The 15,958-nt window shown below is 37.1% G+C and overlaps 1 protein-coding gene across 1 annotated transcript in view; it reads right to left on the reverse strand.

Annotated features, from left to right (window-relative positions):
• The window catches only part of myo1d (myosin 1D), an 88,855-nt gene that overhangs the window by 25,883 nt on the left and 47,014 nt on the right, over positions 1-15,958 (reverse strand). The window contains exons 12-20 of the mRNA XM_059532407.1: positions 14,815-14,885; positions 13,645-13,719; positions 13,410-13,542; positions 12,265-12,431; positions 10,808-11,015; positions 3,325-3,548; positions 2,540-2,678; positions 2,346-2,450; positions 2,124-2,237 (exon numbers count right to left, since the gene is read on the reverse strand). Coding sequence (XP_059388390.1) covers positions 2,124-2,237; positions 2,346-2,450; positions 2,540-2,678; positions 3,325-3,548; positions 10,808-11,015; positions 12,265-12,431; positions 13,410-13,542; positions 13,645-13,719; positions 14,815-14,885 — 1,236 coding nt within the window. The remainder of the gene's footprint in view (positions 1-2,123; positions 2,238-2,345; positions 2,451-2,539; positions 2,679-3,324; positions 3,549-10,807; positions 11,016-12,264; positions 12,432-13,409; positions 13,543-13,644; positions 13,720-14,814; positions 14,886-15,958) is intronic.

Consider the following 15,958-nt stretch of genomic DNA (forward strand, 5'->3'; position numbering starts at 1 on the left):
ATTGTGTCAGAAATGTGGGATATTCATATAAAATTTTGAGTATGGGTCACCATACTTGGCTGAATGTCACGTCACTTATTAATGCATATGTATTTAACGTATTAAAGGAGTAATAGGATATGATTACAGTATTTTTGTGATTAAGCTATAGCGTTTTGTGCACACTAAATGTATTTAGAACACTGTTTTTAATACAAATACCTAGAAACCATAGTTGCATTTTTTACCATGGTATTAAGGTGCTAATAAGTGGGGTTTAAACCCTGGCTATCATGATCTAAATATGTAAGCTACTATGGAAGAACAATGGTTAATTTCAATAAAACAGTCAGAATAATAAAATTTCACCATACAAAAATGAGGTCGTTTCAATTTTTACAGTTGTTGCAGATGGTAATGAACATACATTTCTGCATCCTAACTTAAGCTTCTACTACTGTTAAATCAAATGTGCATTTCTAAGAAAAAATAAATAAATGTCATTATTGCATATATATGGTAGGGGGGGTTGTTGTGCTCAGATTGGCAACTACTGCAATAAGGTAAATATATTATTCCCTTTCTATTGTAATGCCGGTAAATTTTATTATCATTTCTTATTATCAAGCTGAGATAAATGACACAAACAAACAGCATTCAGTAAAATATAATATAAAGAGATCTATGAAGAGAACATAGAGACTTCAACAGGAGAGCAGGGATGAAAACAAAGAAAGCCTAGAGAAGTGTGAAGACACACACAAGCCCAAGCAGAAGGAACAAACCGAGGAGGCAAATTTGTGCACATGCCGGAACGATACTAGACATCAGCTGATCTCCCCTCCCGCTCCGTCTCCATGACAACCACATCCTCTGGGATGTTGGCATGACAATGGTGGAGAAGGAGACGGATGAAGGAGGAGGAGCGTAGCTGAGTTACAGGGTGGACTGTTTGGAGGGGGGGATTAACATGGTGTTTATTTATTTCTTTTTGGGATAATATCTCAGTAATGTTTTTTTTTTCTAGGACACGGTTCAAGCCCAACCATTTAATAATGCAATCAGTGTCCGTGTTTCTGTGGTCACATAAATAATTTGATCCATTTCCCTGACCTGTGCGTTCTGTGACACTGAAGCAATAAATAAATGTGAGTGGCAGGAGAGGTTCAGCTGGGCATTGACCTTCCCCAAATCAAGAGATGCTAACTGCTCTTTTCCAGCATTCAGAAAGCAATCAGAGATTTACTTACATAGACTATTTCTTATTCAACCCACTGTACATAGCAATAATACCCTTTAATGTTTCTGTTGGAGGAAGAAATTAAACCATGGCAATAAATTGAATTTTGAGTCACTTTCGTAACTCACTTCTCCCTCTACTAATTTCATTTAGAGTAATTACACTTTATTTTAAGGTCCAGTTCTCACTATTAACTAAATATTAACTATGACTTTTGCCTTAATAAACTCCTAATTACTGCTTATTAATAGTTAGCAAGGTAGTTGTTAAGTTTAGGTATTTGGTAAGATTAAGGATATAGAATATGATCATGCAGAATATGTTCTTTATAAGTATTAATAAACAGTCAATATGTTAATAATAGGCATGCTAATAAGCAACTAGTAAATAGCCCCAACACTAAAGTGTTACCTTAATTATTTATATAAAAACAACCTACTCTGCAGTTCAAAAGTAAGATATTTTTGTGAAAGAAATTAATACTTCTATGCTGCAAGGATGCAATATATTAATCAAAAGTGACAGTAAAGACTTATATTTTAGCAATACATGAGTATTAAGTAAAAAATAAAAACAGCCGTTTCAAGCAAAATGGAAAAATAATTTAGAGTAAAGCTATGTTATGTAAGGTGACCATGAATAAAAAGGAGCTTTCTAACAGTTTTAGCACAGGATGAAATGTTTCAGGTTTACAGATTAAAACAGAACTGATCAACCCTGAATCTGAATAAACTCCAAATAATTTCTTGATTACAACCGTTCTTAAAATTAAGGTTGTGACTTCTGGAATTGAAAAATGTGATAGTCACTCACTTTAACTGCATTTGCACTCCAAATATGACTGACAATTATATTCTACTGCTGTGTGCATGCAAATTATGATTTCAAAAAGTTAGATTTTTACATTATAGAGTGGGATGCTCTTCATGGGCTTGTACAGCTTGACGGGGTCCATTTTGTAAAGGTGGCGATCAGTGATGAGCAATGCTCGATCCTCTGCTTTATTGAACCGATTGATCTGTTGACAAAATAATATTGCATAGGTTAAAATTACATGCTAAGCAAACATCTAATATTGCAGCAATGATTCACGTAACTGTCAGTCAGAGAGGACTCGAGGACATACTTTGCGGACATTGCAGGAGAAGAGGACTCTCATGAACTTATCTTTCCTCTGCAGATCACTGGAAACAAGAGTAAAGGAAGAAGCTGTCCCAGGACTGTCCTTTTTCTAAGAATAGAAGAAAAAAAATTGTGTTAAACAACGTAAACTAAATGTGCTATAATTTATTTTAAACCAGACGGTTTTAAAAAACTAACCAGGTAGTTGCCCTCCCAGGCTCTCTGCAGGCCAAGATCTGCTCTCTGCCCCTTCAGACACTCTAATGTGGCCACTTTAGCCCTGATCTGCACCATCTCCTCTGGAGACAGGTCTTTAATGAGCGTCCAGGCCCACCATCTAAAATATATTTAAATAAATCTCATAAACACAAAGCCATTGCCTGCAACATGAACAGTAGCTTAAAAAGTCCACATAAATATACTGAAACCAGATTGGAAATATAGAATTCAAAATTTTAATTAAACTTAAATATAAAGAGAAAGTTTTCTGTTTTTAAAAAGTGTAAACAAAAAAAGCTTTATCCAAAAAAAAAAAAAAGTTAAAAACAGACCCCCTGAGAATACCCACTGAAAGAAAATATAAAATAAAAATACATTTCTACATCGTTTTCAGCGTCACAGCTGTGTTAAGGCTCTTGTGAATAGATCTCAAACAAGACTTTGATTCAAAGATCAATAAGTGCTTCAGGCAGCAAAAATAGCCCTGTTGAACGCAAAAGAGCCATTCCTTAGTTAAAGGTCCAAGAAATATACAAGCCTATAGCAAAAAAAAAAAAAACATTTCCTTGTCCAACGATGATAAAGAGCTGAAAGCACAGGAATGAGTCAGAGACATTACATTGTTATGGTAACATTAGGCCAGACTGTGTCCCCTGCCATACGGCTGACGTTAATGCAGCACAGCTGGAGTCCAACATGACTACCCCATGAGTCACACAGAGCACCAGTGAGCCTGTCCACTTCCTGTCTTCTGTACTTCTGACCTGTTATAGATGTTCCTCAGTGCCTCCTCAAACTTGCGCAGGACCTTGGGTGGTGTGGGCCACTTCACATGTTTGCCATGATCCTTCATGCCACGCACGTTTTTAAAGCGTCGATTGACCTCACGGATGTATGACTTAACCTTGTATCTTCTGTATGCTCGGATGATGATGAGGGCGGCACGCATGCGGCGGTAACGCATTCTGGCCAGTGTCCCTCGCCACACCTGTGAGTGACAGAAAAATTTATAATTAATTAATAATTAAATTAAATTAATAATTAATATTGTAACCTTATCCAAATATCACAATATGGACTATCTCAAGGCAAATTAAAAAAAAATCTTTACTCATAAGTAGCTTTTTACATTTTTGACAAATAACATTTTTTAAATAAATTTAAATTCCATTTGTCTAAAATATTGCTATTTGTAGAGATACAGTATACCATGATGCCATATATAACACATCTGCTCCTGTCTGGAATAGGTGAGCGGAATATAGCTAGGAATATAGCTAATGATACATATAATCTGATATGTGGCACCCAAAGTGCATTTCCGAGGGTGTAAGGCCTGTTTTAGACATCAATAATAGATGATAATGTACCTCTGGGGAGCTATTTGAGTGGCTCAGTTCTCAGTAAAAATCCCTACCATATGTTGAACCCACTTTACATTGACTCAGGTGGGAAGGAGTGAAAGGAGCCCTTTGTCTGGCAAATATAGCATCATAAACATGGTTAAACGTTAAGTTTTGTACAAAGACATCAATTCCGATATCCTTTTCCATAATACTGTCTTAAATGTACTGTAAATATTATGAGGATGCTGATTTTGGTGACCTGAACTGTCACCACAGATGCCTTAAGCACACATTAGACTCTATTCAGTTCAAAATTCTGTGTAAAATAAAATGCAAATCAAATCAGCACCGAAGTGTGGGCGAGTCTCCCTACATGGCCTGTAGTCTTTGCTTATGTGCTAGCACTGACCTCAAGGAAGAACTTGCCTTTGAGTTGCTGTGCCACTGTGACTGAACCCATTATGTAACTTTAACAGTATGACTAATGCAGAGGAGTGAAGAAACAGCAAGGCTCCACATTCATACTCAGCAAATCTGCTACCAGAGGTCCTACATCACCAAACTGATGTGATGTACATGATGTACACTTGTCATTTCTTAACACAAACCAATCAATCAGTCTGAAAGAAATGTAGCGCAATTCAAAGAACAACTTATTGGTATTATTGATTAGGCATCAATTATAATGTACTATCGAGTGGTAACAAGCTTTGCTAAATATAGGTTGAAAGGACAATGTTTCCCAGGTTTGCATCTTGGGTTTAACTACAATTACCTCTTTTGGTTCAAGTGGGTAGAAATGAAGCTGATGATAATTTGCTATTTTAATGTCAATTAAGGTATTTACACATTACATAATAAAGAAAATGCTTATTGCATAACCTATTGTTTTTGTCAGGCTAAACATCTGAATAGATGTTTTTAGACTGTTTCTGTTCAAGAGGGTGAAAATTATTCTGAATTCATTCTTGACTAAAAGACATGTACAGTTAGTAAACGCATGTACATTTAAATTGAGTTGCAAAAACAACTCCCTTCATACACTGTGTGTAATGCACACTCAGCCATGTTTTTTTAAGGGTAAACTATAATGTTTATGATTTCAAAGTAATGCAGCAGACAACTCTCATCATATAAAATTATTAAATAAATATAACAAATACCTTTGGAAGTCAATTTCTGCCACTGAATAAACTCACAATTCTGACTATTTTTCTCAGAATTGTTTGATATGAACTCTTAATTGCAAATTATAAAGTCCAGCTCTGAGAAAAAAAAAAGACTGTTTGTTGCAAGTCTATATCTCACAATTCTGAGAGAAAAAAAAGTCAGAACTGCAAGAAATAAATAATTATTTATTTTTTATTTTTTATTCAGTGGCAGAAACAGGCTTCCATAAATACCCAATATTACAAATATTCCTAACAAAAAACTACTTCATTTCATTCACAACTAATATAGCAGAATGTCTGAGTGAAATCAGCCTGAGCGGTTCAAATTGTGTTTATGCTCATTTAGAGAGTTGATACCGACCACACATTCGCACTGTCCATGCAGATGACATTGGAAATGCTTAAAAAATTGGGGTGGACAGACGGTCTGTGTTTGTTTTTAGAAAGGATAGCAGTAGTAGACAACACCCGGGGGAATATGGGTAAATCAGGCCAATAACAGGAACTCAGCTCACCCCGCCCCCATCCCCAGTCAGCTTGTCTGATCAGCGTTTAACAAACCCAGCACAATACCACCTCTACGCAGCGGATTTACATACTCATCAAAGCCAAACTAGAGAAAGTTAAGACAAAGAAGTCTCATATAATAAATAAAGCCTAAATCTTTCAATCAAATCCCATTCTTTAGCACTTTTTCTTTCTGATTTTCTTTTCAGTGATGCCGAAGAAATTTTGATTAAAAAGACTGAGTGTGACAGGATAAGATCTACGTTATTTTAATGACTGTAACTGCTGTGCAAGCAGCTTCTTTATTGAGGTGAAATATAAAAATTAATAAAAAGATGCTGTTTGAATCTCTCACCCTGCAGAAAATGGGTCAAAGAAATTCTAGCAGAATCTATTCAGATGTGCCATCAGGTGTCAAAAGGCAATTACAGATGGCTGACAGAATGTGAGGTGACTTATCATTAATCAGAGAGGCAGGCAGGCAAATCCCACAATCGCTCAGCACACACAATTTTACACACTGGCAATACAGAATCATGGTCAGGGTATGTGACAGTTAAACGCATACACAAAAGATCCTAACCACAGACAACCCCAAGAGATGGTGGGGGAGGAAGAAGCGAAAGGAGCCATTTTCATAAATCAATACCATGTGCTTGGCAAACCATTGGCTTGGTGATGGAAGCTTCCATCTTCTCTGTGTCCTCTGGCAGATTGTTGCACTTGTGTGTGTGTGTGTGTGTGTGTGTTTCTGGGGTAGATGTTGGGGTGCTGCCACATTCTCAGCCAAATAACAGCTAGGCTCCTTTTGCAGCTGTCACTGGCTTTACATTTGAAAGCAGTAATACTTCTCAAAATTTTTATATTTTCTGAATATAATGCGAGTGGTGCGAAATTAGGTGATGCTATGCATTTGCTTTTATGAGTGTGGTTTCAAAGGTTTTCTGGGTGATTACTAGGTGGCTGCTTACTGGCTTAAAACAAAACTTAATTTGAGTTAAGTTAAAGTTAAATGAAGTATTTTTCTTTTTCCAACTGGGAAACATTTTACTTCACTCTACTCCAAAGCATAATATCATACTTTTTACTTCACTAAATTTTGAAAAACATATAGCTACTCATTATTCTGAAATGAAGAAATCAACATTCCAATGTGGAATGAACTAACTGCACTCGATGATTCATTTGCAAATTACGATTGCGGCTGTTCTTGAGTTAACAACTTATTCAATGTGAAACTCAATTTAAACATTTGGACAAAATATTGCTACTTTGTAGTCCTAAAGTACTGTAAAGATATTTTGATATATTCCTTTATTATTTGCCCAGATGAATGACTTTGAGCACATCTGAAACTGGTTTTTCAAGGACAGAATATTAAAGCACCTTAATTAAATGTAGTACATTTCCATTTCCCACTTTGCCAGTGATGGTATATCCCCATTAACTGTTGTCTCCTGAGCCGTGAGAATGGGGATAAACTTAGGTGACAAGCATAAAATGAGAGAAAAAAGCCCCAGTTGACCATGCTGAGTAAAAGATGCTTCATTTTTGCAAACAATCCTAGAGGAAGCATAAGGGATTTATGGGAGAAAATATAGATTTATACAGGGAGTCTGACATCTCTGTGCATTGAACGTTTGTTTGCCTCCACAAATGCAATAAAACACATTCACATTGTGTTTGGAAAGTAGTCTTAAATCTGTTCTGAAATGAGTGATATGGGATTTAACTCAGTCCATAAAATAAACAGAACTTCTCTCAGAACAGAAACCAAAACTAACATGGCCGGTCGATGTGGATGCTAAGACTTGAACATTAAATATTAATTAAAATGGAGGAAATTCATAAATAATGTAGTCACTCGATGTTTGTGTTTTGTACAGCTGATTCGATTTGCTTCAAATTGCCTCCATTCAAAGCCACATCTTGCTGATGAGCTGAACAGAGGGTCGTACAATGAGAGACAGCATGGCATCTTGCATCTGCTCAAAAGGAGCTAGCTGGCAGAGCAGAGGATCCCGGGTATTTTTATCACCTACGGGAGAAGCACTAAATCGTAACGGCTTAGAAATGGCAGTGAAGTGAGGGGGTGGAGGAAGGCAATGGCACAGAAAAATGGCTGGGAATCTGTGAAGGAGTGGTGGGGTGAGACAGACAGGAAATCAGTAAGGAGAAAGTGGGAGGTGAAGAATAACGGAGCATTGATTGGGGGATTATTTTGGTTTACGAGCTTGAAAAAGATAAAAGATAAATGCAATTCCATGAGCTATGCACTGAGAAATAAGAGAAAGAATAAGAGGAAGCAGAACTCAAATGCCTACAGACAAGGAGATTCATAGAGACAAGCAGTACCATTTTTACATTGGCTTCACTGGGAGCCTTTGGCACAAATGTTGGAACTGCTGGCAAAACTAGCAGACTTGGCACAAGTCAAACCAGTCTGCCATATGCTGATAAAGGGATTGTGCATGAAAGAAAGATGATCCAAACATTAAGACACACATGTGAATGGTTTCAGTGTTTAGGGCCAACCATAAGCTGTATTTTTTTGTGCAAAATAACAGACATTAGCGCCTATCACTCACAAAAGATAGACACAAGTGATATCAGCTCTGCTGGGATGCTCAGCTATTGCCCGGAGGTATACAATGTGATTAAAACACTGACAACATTCCCACAGATACATTTTTTTTTTTTTTTCCTTAGGGAACCAAAGATGAACCAGTGTCAGGATGACAAATTTAACCAGAATCTATATGAAAGCTCAAACAATCAATCTCTGATTCAGGAAGAGCACAGAATTAAAACTTTGATATGTGTCTGCTCATGAATGTAGCAGTCCGGTGAGACTATGAGACAGAAACTCTGAGCCTAGAACTCAGAGCTTGATATTGAACACAAGCGTGGTGGAAAAAAATGTTAGTGTGTTTTTAAAAGCATCTCGATAACGGGTACTTCCTGATAACATCTTTTGAAATAGCGAATAAGATCTTGCAACAGGAGAGTGGTAAAAAAACACTACATGCGCAGACAGGAGCTGACAGAATAGATTCTTTGATTTCTATTAACTGTCAGTCACTGAAGACAGTAAAGCGAGAGTGGGGAATTTACACTAAGAACCCACAATCATTTTGTGCGACAGTGAAATGACACTGGCAGTCAATAAATCTGCCATTCAAAGTATTCTCATGCTCCTGAGGAAAAATAAAGGTAGAAAAGTCCTTTTAAAAATGCCAAAACTTAATGTGTGTTGTGTATTTACACATACAAAATATGAAAATGCTGTGAGGTGGTAGGATTTGGGTGCCATATTGTTCTATTGTTGCCTTGTTGTTCAGTCTGCTGTGGTGTGAGGTCCGTTGTTGAAAAGTAGTGGTTTCAATGAATCACAGTAACTGTAAGCTGATTTAGTGCATGCATGAGTGTGTGCCATAATGAAGTCCCAAGAAATTCCTGATCAGATTTAATTTTTTAAAACCAGCCAAATACCATATGAAATATGATGAATGTCTTATGAAAAATTGGATGACGTCCATTGTGATTTTTGTGAGGAATTTCACATACACTACTGCTCAAAAGGTTGGGGTCAGTAAGATTTTAAATACATTTATTCAGCAAACTATTCAATTGACCAAAAGTGTAAATAAATAAATGTAAATTGTTATAAAAGATTTATATATTAAAAAAAGCGGTCATATGCAATTTCAAGTTATCCTTTCTCTTTGGAGTGTTACAAGCTCTTGGTGCATAAAGAAGATCTGTAAAGTTGCAAAGACTAAAGTCTTTATCAAAGTTAAGACTCTGCAACACCCCCTAAAATGGCTCATTCAAACACGACCTCACATGTCTACGTCACTACGTGGAAATATTTGCGTAATGCAGTCCTGAATGTTCACCCAAAGAAAGAAGGCGTGGTTAGTGTTGATAGCAGCCATGTCAGGGAGATGCTGTGTGTATCTAGGCAAAGGCGAAAGCAAAAGCACTTTATTTGGCCTTCCGACAGTAGATGTATTTAGGAATCTTTAAGGTTACTTACAACAGTAACGCATTTTATGAACCTAGGAGAGGAGGTAATTCTGACTTGCTACGACAATCTGGCACTTCTGAATCAGCTACTGTACGTATGTTTTGTGATTAGTTTAAGTATTTGCTATTGAATGTTCAAATGTGGAATTTTGCGTGTGTGTGTGCACACGTGCGAGAGAGAGAAAGAGAGAGAGAGACAGGGTCACACAGTGGAGTCAGCTGTCATAAGCATCCGTGGCTTGTATACTGCAAACACATAGGAGCTTCATCACGGTGTCTGTCAAACCACTCTGTTCCCCTTTCGGCCTTGAACTGATGGTCAAACTAAGGACATTATTAACTGTCTTTACATTTATTATGAAAGCTTGCGATTATGGAAAGTGGCGTTACATTTCCGATGAGTGCTTGCGGTGCTCGGCCAATCACAATGCACTGGGTCAGTTGGCCAATCAGAGCAGACTACGCTTGTCGGAATGAGGGACTTTGTAGGAAATGACTTGTTTGAGAGAGGCGGGGCATAAAGGACCTACAATGATGTACAGTATTTGAAAAAAATGTGTTTTTTGAACATCAAAGCATATCAACATATTCTGTTACACCAAATACACCAAATAATGATCTTTAAAAAAGAATCATATGACCCCTTAAAATAGAAAATTGCTATTTTAAATTGTAATAATTTTCGAAATATTACTGTTTTATTGTATTTTAATCAAATAAATGTGTTTTGGTGAGCATAAATAAAAAACATATTTAATATTCAACATTTTCTTTCAAAAACATGTAAAAAAAAAATTACTGACCCCAAGCTCTTGAACGTTAGTGTATAATGAGGTTTGATAAGGTTAGCTGGGCTTAGTCTTGAGGTCTAAGAATGTTATCATGACTCATTGGAGCATTCATGAAGAGTCTTGTACTTTGTGGGAGGACATCTGATTTTCGAATGCATATTTTATTTATATGAAGCCCCAAAAGTAAATTTGGACCCTTAAGTCAGAAACTAAACTCTTTCAGTTAAAGGATGATACAAATACCTCTTTTAGCTAAATATTTCACTTTAAAAGTATTATTTTCTTGTAAAATAAATGACATTGTCTGATATTTTTGTTTTGATATTTTTGACCAAACTTTTGGTCTTTTCTGTAAGTACTCAGCAAGCCTAAGCTACACATAAGAAGTCTGAGATATCGAACCTTCTGCAGAAAGAGGACAATCCTCTTCACCATCTCTGCTCTCTGCTCCTCCAGGCTGAAGATTGTTCGAGGAGTGCGAATGAACACTTTTGTCTTGCCGTAGGCCACGTCGTGTTCGAACCCACAACCCTGCAATAGACGTTTGACTGCCTCCTTATCAGATGGCAGGTCGTGGTTGGGCCAGGTGAACTCGGAGATCATCTTATACCTAAAAAATGAATAGGAAAGAATAATGTTTTAAGGATAGAGCAATACCTCACATATTGTTATTTATAAACATATACATTTATTAAATATATATTTATAAGCGTGAATATAGAGTCCAAATGATCAGTTTCATAACAAGTATTATATAACACAACGAGTGCTTATTTAAGAGCGATGTGAGGCCGGACCCTTTGGATCAAATCCTCATTTGTCCAATCTTGCCTCTAAAAAGTGCATTATATTTCATGCACATCTGCAGCCGTGACAGAGACAAATCACTCCTGTGAGTGCTGTTAACAGTGCATTCTCAATTAGATGAATTTTAGTCTAACTTCCTTTCAGCAACAGACATTTTGTCAACTCAGGTGTTGAATCTAATTAATTCATCAGATCTGTGGCAAGTGTGTTTCAGAGTTTCTTTAGGGGACTATTTGTTTTGAGCAATATACAGAGGCCTCAGAGACTTAGGACACTGGGAAGTCGTGGCCTAATGGTTAGAGAGTCGGACTCCCAATCGAAAGGTTGTGAGTTCGAGTCCCGGGCCGGCAGGAATTGTAGTTGGGGGGAGTGCATGTACAGTTCTCTCTCCACCTTCAATACCACGACTTAGCAAGGCATCGAACCCCCAACTGCTCCCCGGGCGCCGCAGCATACATGGCTGTCCACTGCTCCGGGTGTGTGCTCACAGTGTGTGTGTGTGTGTTCACTGCTCTGTGTGTGTGCATTTCGGATGGGTTAAATGCAGAGCACAAATTCTGAATATGGGTCACCATACTTGGCTGAATGTCACGTCACTTTCACTTAATCTTAAAGAAAACTGAGACTTAATAGGAGAAAAAGGATTCCCTGTATATCAAGAACCATTGTATATTGAGAGAAAAAGCACAATGTATGCTCTATGACTTGCACATCATTGTTACATAAAACCCTTTAGCAATTATGACATTTTGTGAGGAAGGGACTCCAGAGGATGACAGCTTTTACACCAACAGACATTGCATAAGATCTTCACAATCTGATTAATCAATCTGTAGTTTCAAATGTCACTAGCAACCAAAGACGCAACAGTCTCACACAAGCTGTCACATGAGCATTGAGTTGCAATTCATGAGGTGAAACCATACACAAATGTCAAATCACGAACATCAAATAAAAAGACTATTGAAACATAAAATAAACAAACAAATGATTTAAAAATGCTTCGAAATTGACACATGTTGGCCATACAAATGGAAAAACAGGAAGTTCACCTTTGAAGAAACCGTGGGTAGGTTTGTCGGTTAGCAAAACCAGCTCGTCGCACCCTGACATTCTCCAGGAGGCCTAGGTACTCCACTTGGTGCTTGCAGCGCTCGTGTTCAAACAGCAGCGGTGACTTAACATCATTCGGCTTCATGCAACGCACGTAGTACGGCTCCTATATAAACCAACAGAGGGAGATTGTGAGTAATTTCATCTATAGAGTGCAACAGTGGCCCCAGACTTTTTTAACGACTTTGGTTATAGAATAATTTTTCTCTTAGCGATTAAAAAGACTTGTGAAAACCAGGCACGAGAATAGTCGCATTAAAACTTTAATTATAAGCAAAAAAGTATTTGAAAATTGTTTAAAAAAATGTTGCTGATGGCTTCAACAAAAGTATATATAATTGTTTTCCAAACATGGTAGTTCTGTCTTTAAAGGCTTATAATCTGTTGTTTCGCACCTGAGTATCAGTCCAAAAATAGTCATGACGAGGAAAAAAACATATATAAATTGCACTAGACTATAAGTCGCATTTATTTAGAACCAAGAACCAAGAGAAAAAATTCCCGTCTACAGCCGCGAGAGGGCGCTCAATGTTTTCAGTGGTAGACTACAGGAGCACTGAACAGCATAAAGTGCCCTCTGGCGGCTGTAGACGGTAATGTTTTCTCTTGGTTCATTTCTCTTGGTTCATGTCAAATTAATTTTGATAAATAAGTCACACCTGACTATAAGTCGCAGGACCAGCCAAACTATGAAAAAAAGTGTGACTTATTGTCCGGAAAATACGGTACTCTATTATTATTTATACAAAGAATAGTTCTCTAGACGACTAGACTCAGTTGGACATTCACAACCTTCTGCATGAAAATACTTTCATATATTGAAAAATAAACTAGACCATTTTTCCAGGTACAGTACCTCAACTTCCTACATAGCTTTGGTGTCTACTTCTTCTCACATCAAAAAACATTAACTGAAATCAATATTTAATATCCACATTAGTATTTATTTGGTAAATGTGGCCTTGTAAAAAGCATAATAATATGCATTCATTGGTCATTATAACTCTTTATATTTCAATGACTCTCAATGAATCATCTATAAATCAGATCAGGGTCTATACAAAAATGCTTCCAACACACCCACCTTGCTGGCCAAGTTCTCCACCAGAGATATCATGGAGTTTTTAAAGAGAGTGGCAGCAGTCAGGGGTCGTTTGGTGACCTCAGTGATGCTCAGCTTGCCCTCTGGCCACATGGCCTTCAGCACGGGGTTTGAGCTGTGAAACACAGACAAGGACAGATAGAAGCCACAGATGCTGTGTGACATCTGGTAGGTATGCAAATAAGACTGGAGGGATGTACTTTATGTTAATACTGACCTGTTGTAAAGTAACCTCTTGAAGTCCTGAAACAAGGTATCCTTGTTCTTGTCAATAAAGCCTACAACAGAATAACTGAAACAAAACACACAACCACAATGACTGAATTACACAAATACACAAATTAAAGACTTAAAGGTGAATTGTGCAATTTCTTTGCCTATGTCAACACAAAAAGAGTTTTAAAATAATGATTGTTTTTAAACAGGTTTCGCTGAACACCCCCTCCCCATCTGCAAATCCAAAATTTGAGTTTCAGATGTAAAAATCCCATTCTTTTTTATGATAGATAAAAAACATATAAATCTTTACAGTCAGACCTACTGTGAGATACGAGATTGTTAAACAGTGGTACTGTATATGCTTTTAATGCAGCAATCAGCATGTATTATTATTATTTTTTTATTTAAATAATCATTTTTAACCATGTTTTACCCTATTGGAAAAATTAATAGAAAAAAAAACTTCCGGAACAAAAGCCAATGAAAAAGATGACAGACATTGCTCCATTCTATTGGTCAATAAATATATAGCCCCACCCCTGCACTAATGCAATTGGTTGAGTCCATGTTACTGTTGTTGGGCTAATTGTGAAACTCAATCAAACATTTTTTTTTTAACCACACAGAGACAAATTGTTTACATTCTCTTAATACTGATCTAAATATTAGTGTAATAGTAAATTCTCAAGCCTCCTTGAAGACAAGCAGTATTATAACTGACACAGAGAGAGCTCTGGCTCCTTAATTGAGAAATAATTTTAGATATCAATTTCTACCCATTACCCATTTCTCTCATTGTAACACACAGACATACACACAAAGGAGCCTAAACATTAACAAGGCGTTTCAACGTGGTGTCACATCAAACCTACACCCACAGAACTTTAGGAAATAACTGACAGCCTGCAATCTGGCAAACCGCTTAAGTGAGAATATGAAACTATATACACATTCGGAATCAACTTGTTTTGGTAACCGGCATTTACATAATTTGGAGTGACTAATACGCTTGCGTCATTCAAATGTTTATTTACCAAACATTTTCAAACCCAATCTGTGCCCAAGGGAAGAACTAGATGTCTTTCCACTTAGTTAAGCCTTCTGTGAGTTACTAATGGTGCTTTTTAATTACAGCATTTAGGGCTTATGATCCAAAACAGCAACTTACACCACATCTCCAGCATAATGGCGGATGCGGAAGTCTCGGTCAAACTCCAGGTTTTTGTCCGTGGGAGAAAGCTGTGGAGACAGAGATGGGGAAAATTAGAGATTTTAAAAACAAAAAAAGTAGACTCTCGAAACTCCTAATAACACATCAACTTCAAGTTTTTGCAGTAAACAACACTGCAAAAGTGCAGCAGTGTCAGAGAAAGAGCGAGGCAGCTCAAAGACTGGGAGGGAGCATCTAAGTAACTCTGCGATTATGAAAGATAGATGAGATGCGCACTTCTATCCAGCATAAGATGGCAGTGCTAAAAAAGCTGTGCTGAAAGAAGTTCAGTGAAAGACTGTGAAAGATGATGTCCTTTAAACTACATTATTTAGTATTGAGTAGCAAGCATGCCTACTTTAATTATAATTATAAAAATGATATTCCTGACTTAAATTTCATGACTGATTTAATTATGCTGTATTTGAAGCTGTACAATGTACACCTGTGGCCACATGGTTTATATTAATGTATCAAGTTGCTATGTAACCATCAGCCTACTGGAAGAATTGTTAGTTAAAATAATTAGATTAATAAAAAGCAATTATTTACTGAACAGTAGTGTCTTTCCCCATTATTGCTTATGCCTTATTGCTATTTCATCCTAAAATTGAGTGAAAAATGTAAAATTTTAGAGAAAAAATAATCCCAAAAGTTTTTGAATTTCCCTTCTAATTTGCAACTGTGCATAAACTTGCTCTCTGGCCCTGTTTTAGCACCAGAGGGGTCTATGTATGTTGGGTGAGGGCAGCTACTGCAGTTATATAAGATTCACTGTCATTCATAAAATATAGCAGTGACATCAAAGGCAAGCAGCCTTAGCTCTCATTAAGATACAGAATGCTGCTGATCCACTGCATGAACAGGGACGCCCGTTTCTGCAGATAAAAACAGAACAGAATAATGACACTCTGTATCCCTCTAGCCACAAGCTGCCACATGTCCACATGCCGCATTAATTAAAGGATAGACTATCAGTAAGTTTTAGTGAGCTTTTGTGTCACAGTCTCTATTGTAGTAGACGCCAGCATCTCTATTCTTTGTTGGGTGCCACTTTACAGGTCTCTGTTTGGTTTGTGCATGCAGTGACTCACTCGATTCA

Source organism: Carassius carassius, chromosome 40 (assembly GCF_963082965.1).
Source record: "Carassius carassius chromosome 40, fCarCar2.1, whole genome shotgun sequence".
NCBI classification, from domain to species: domain Eukaryota; kingdom Metazoa; phylum Chordata; class Actinopteri; order Cypriniformes; family Cyprinidae; genus Carassius; species Carassius carassius.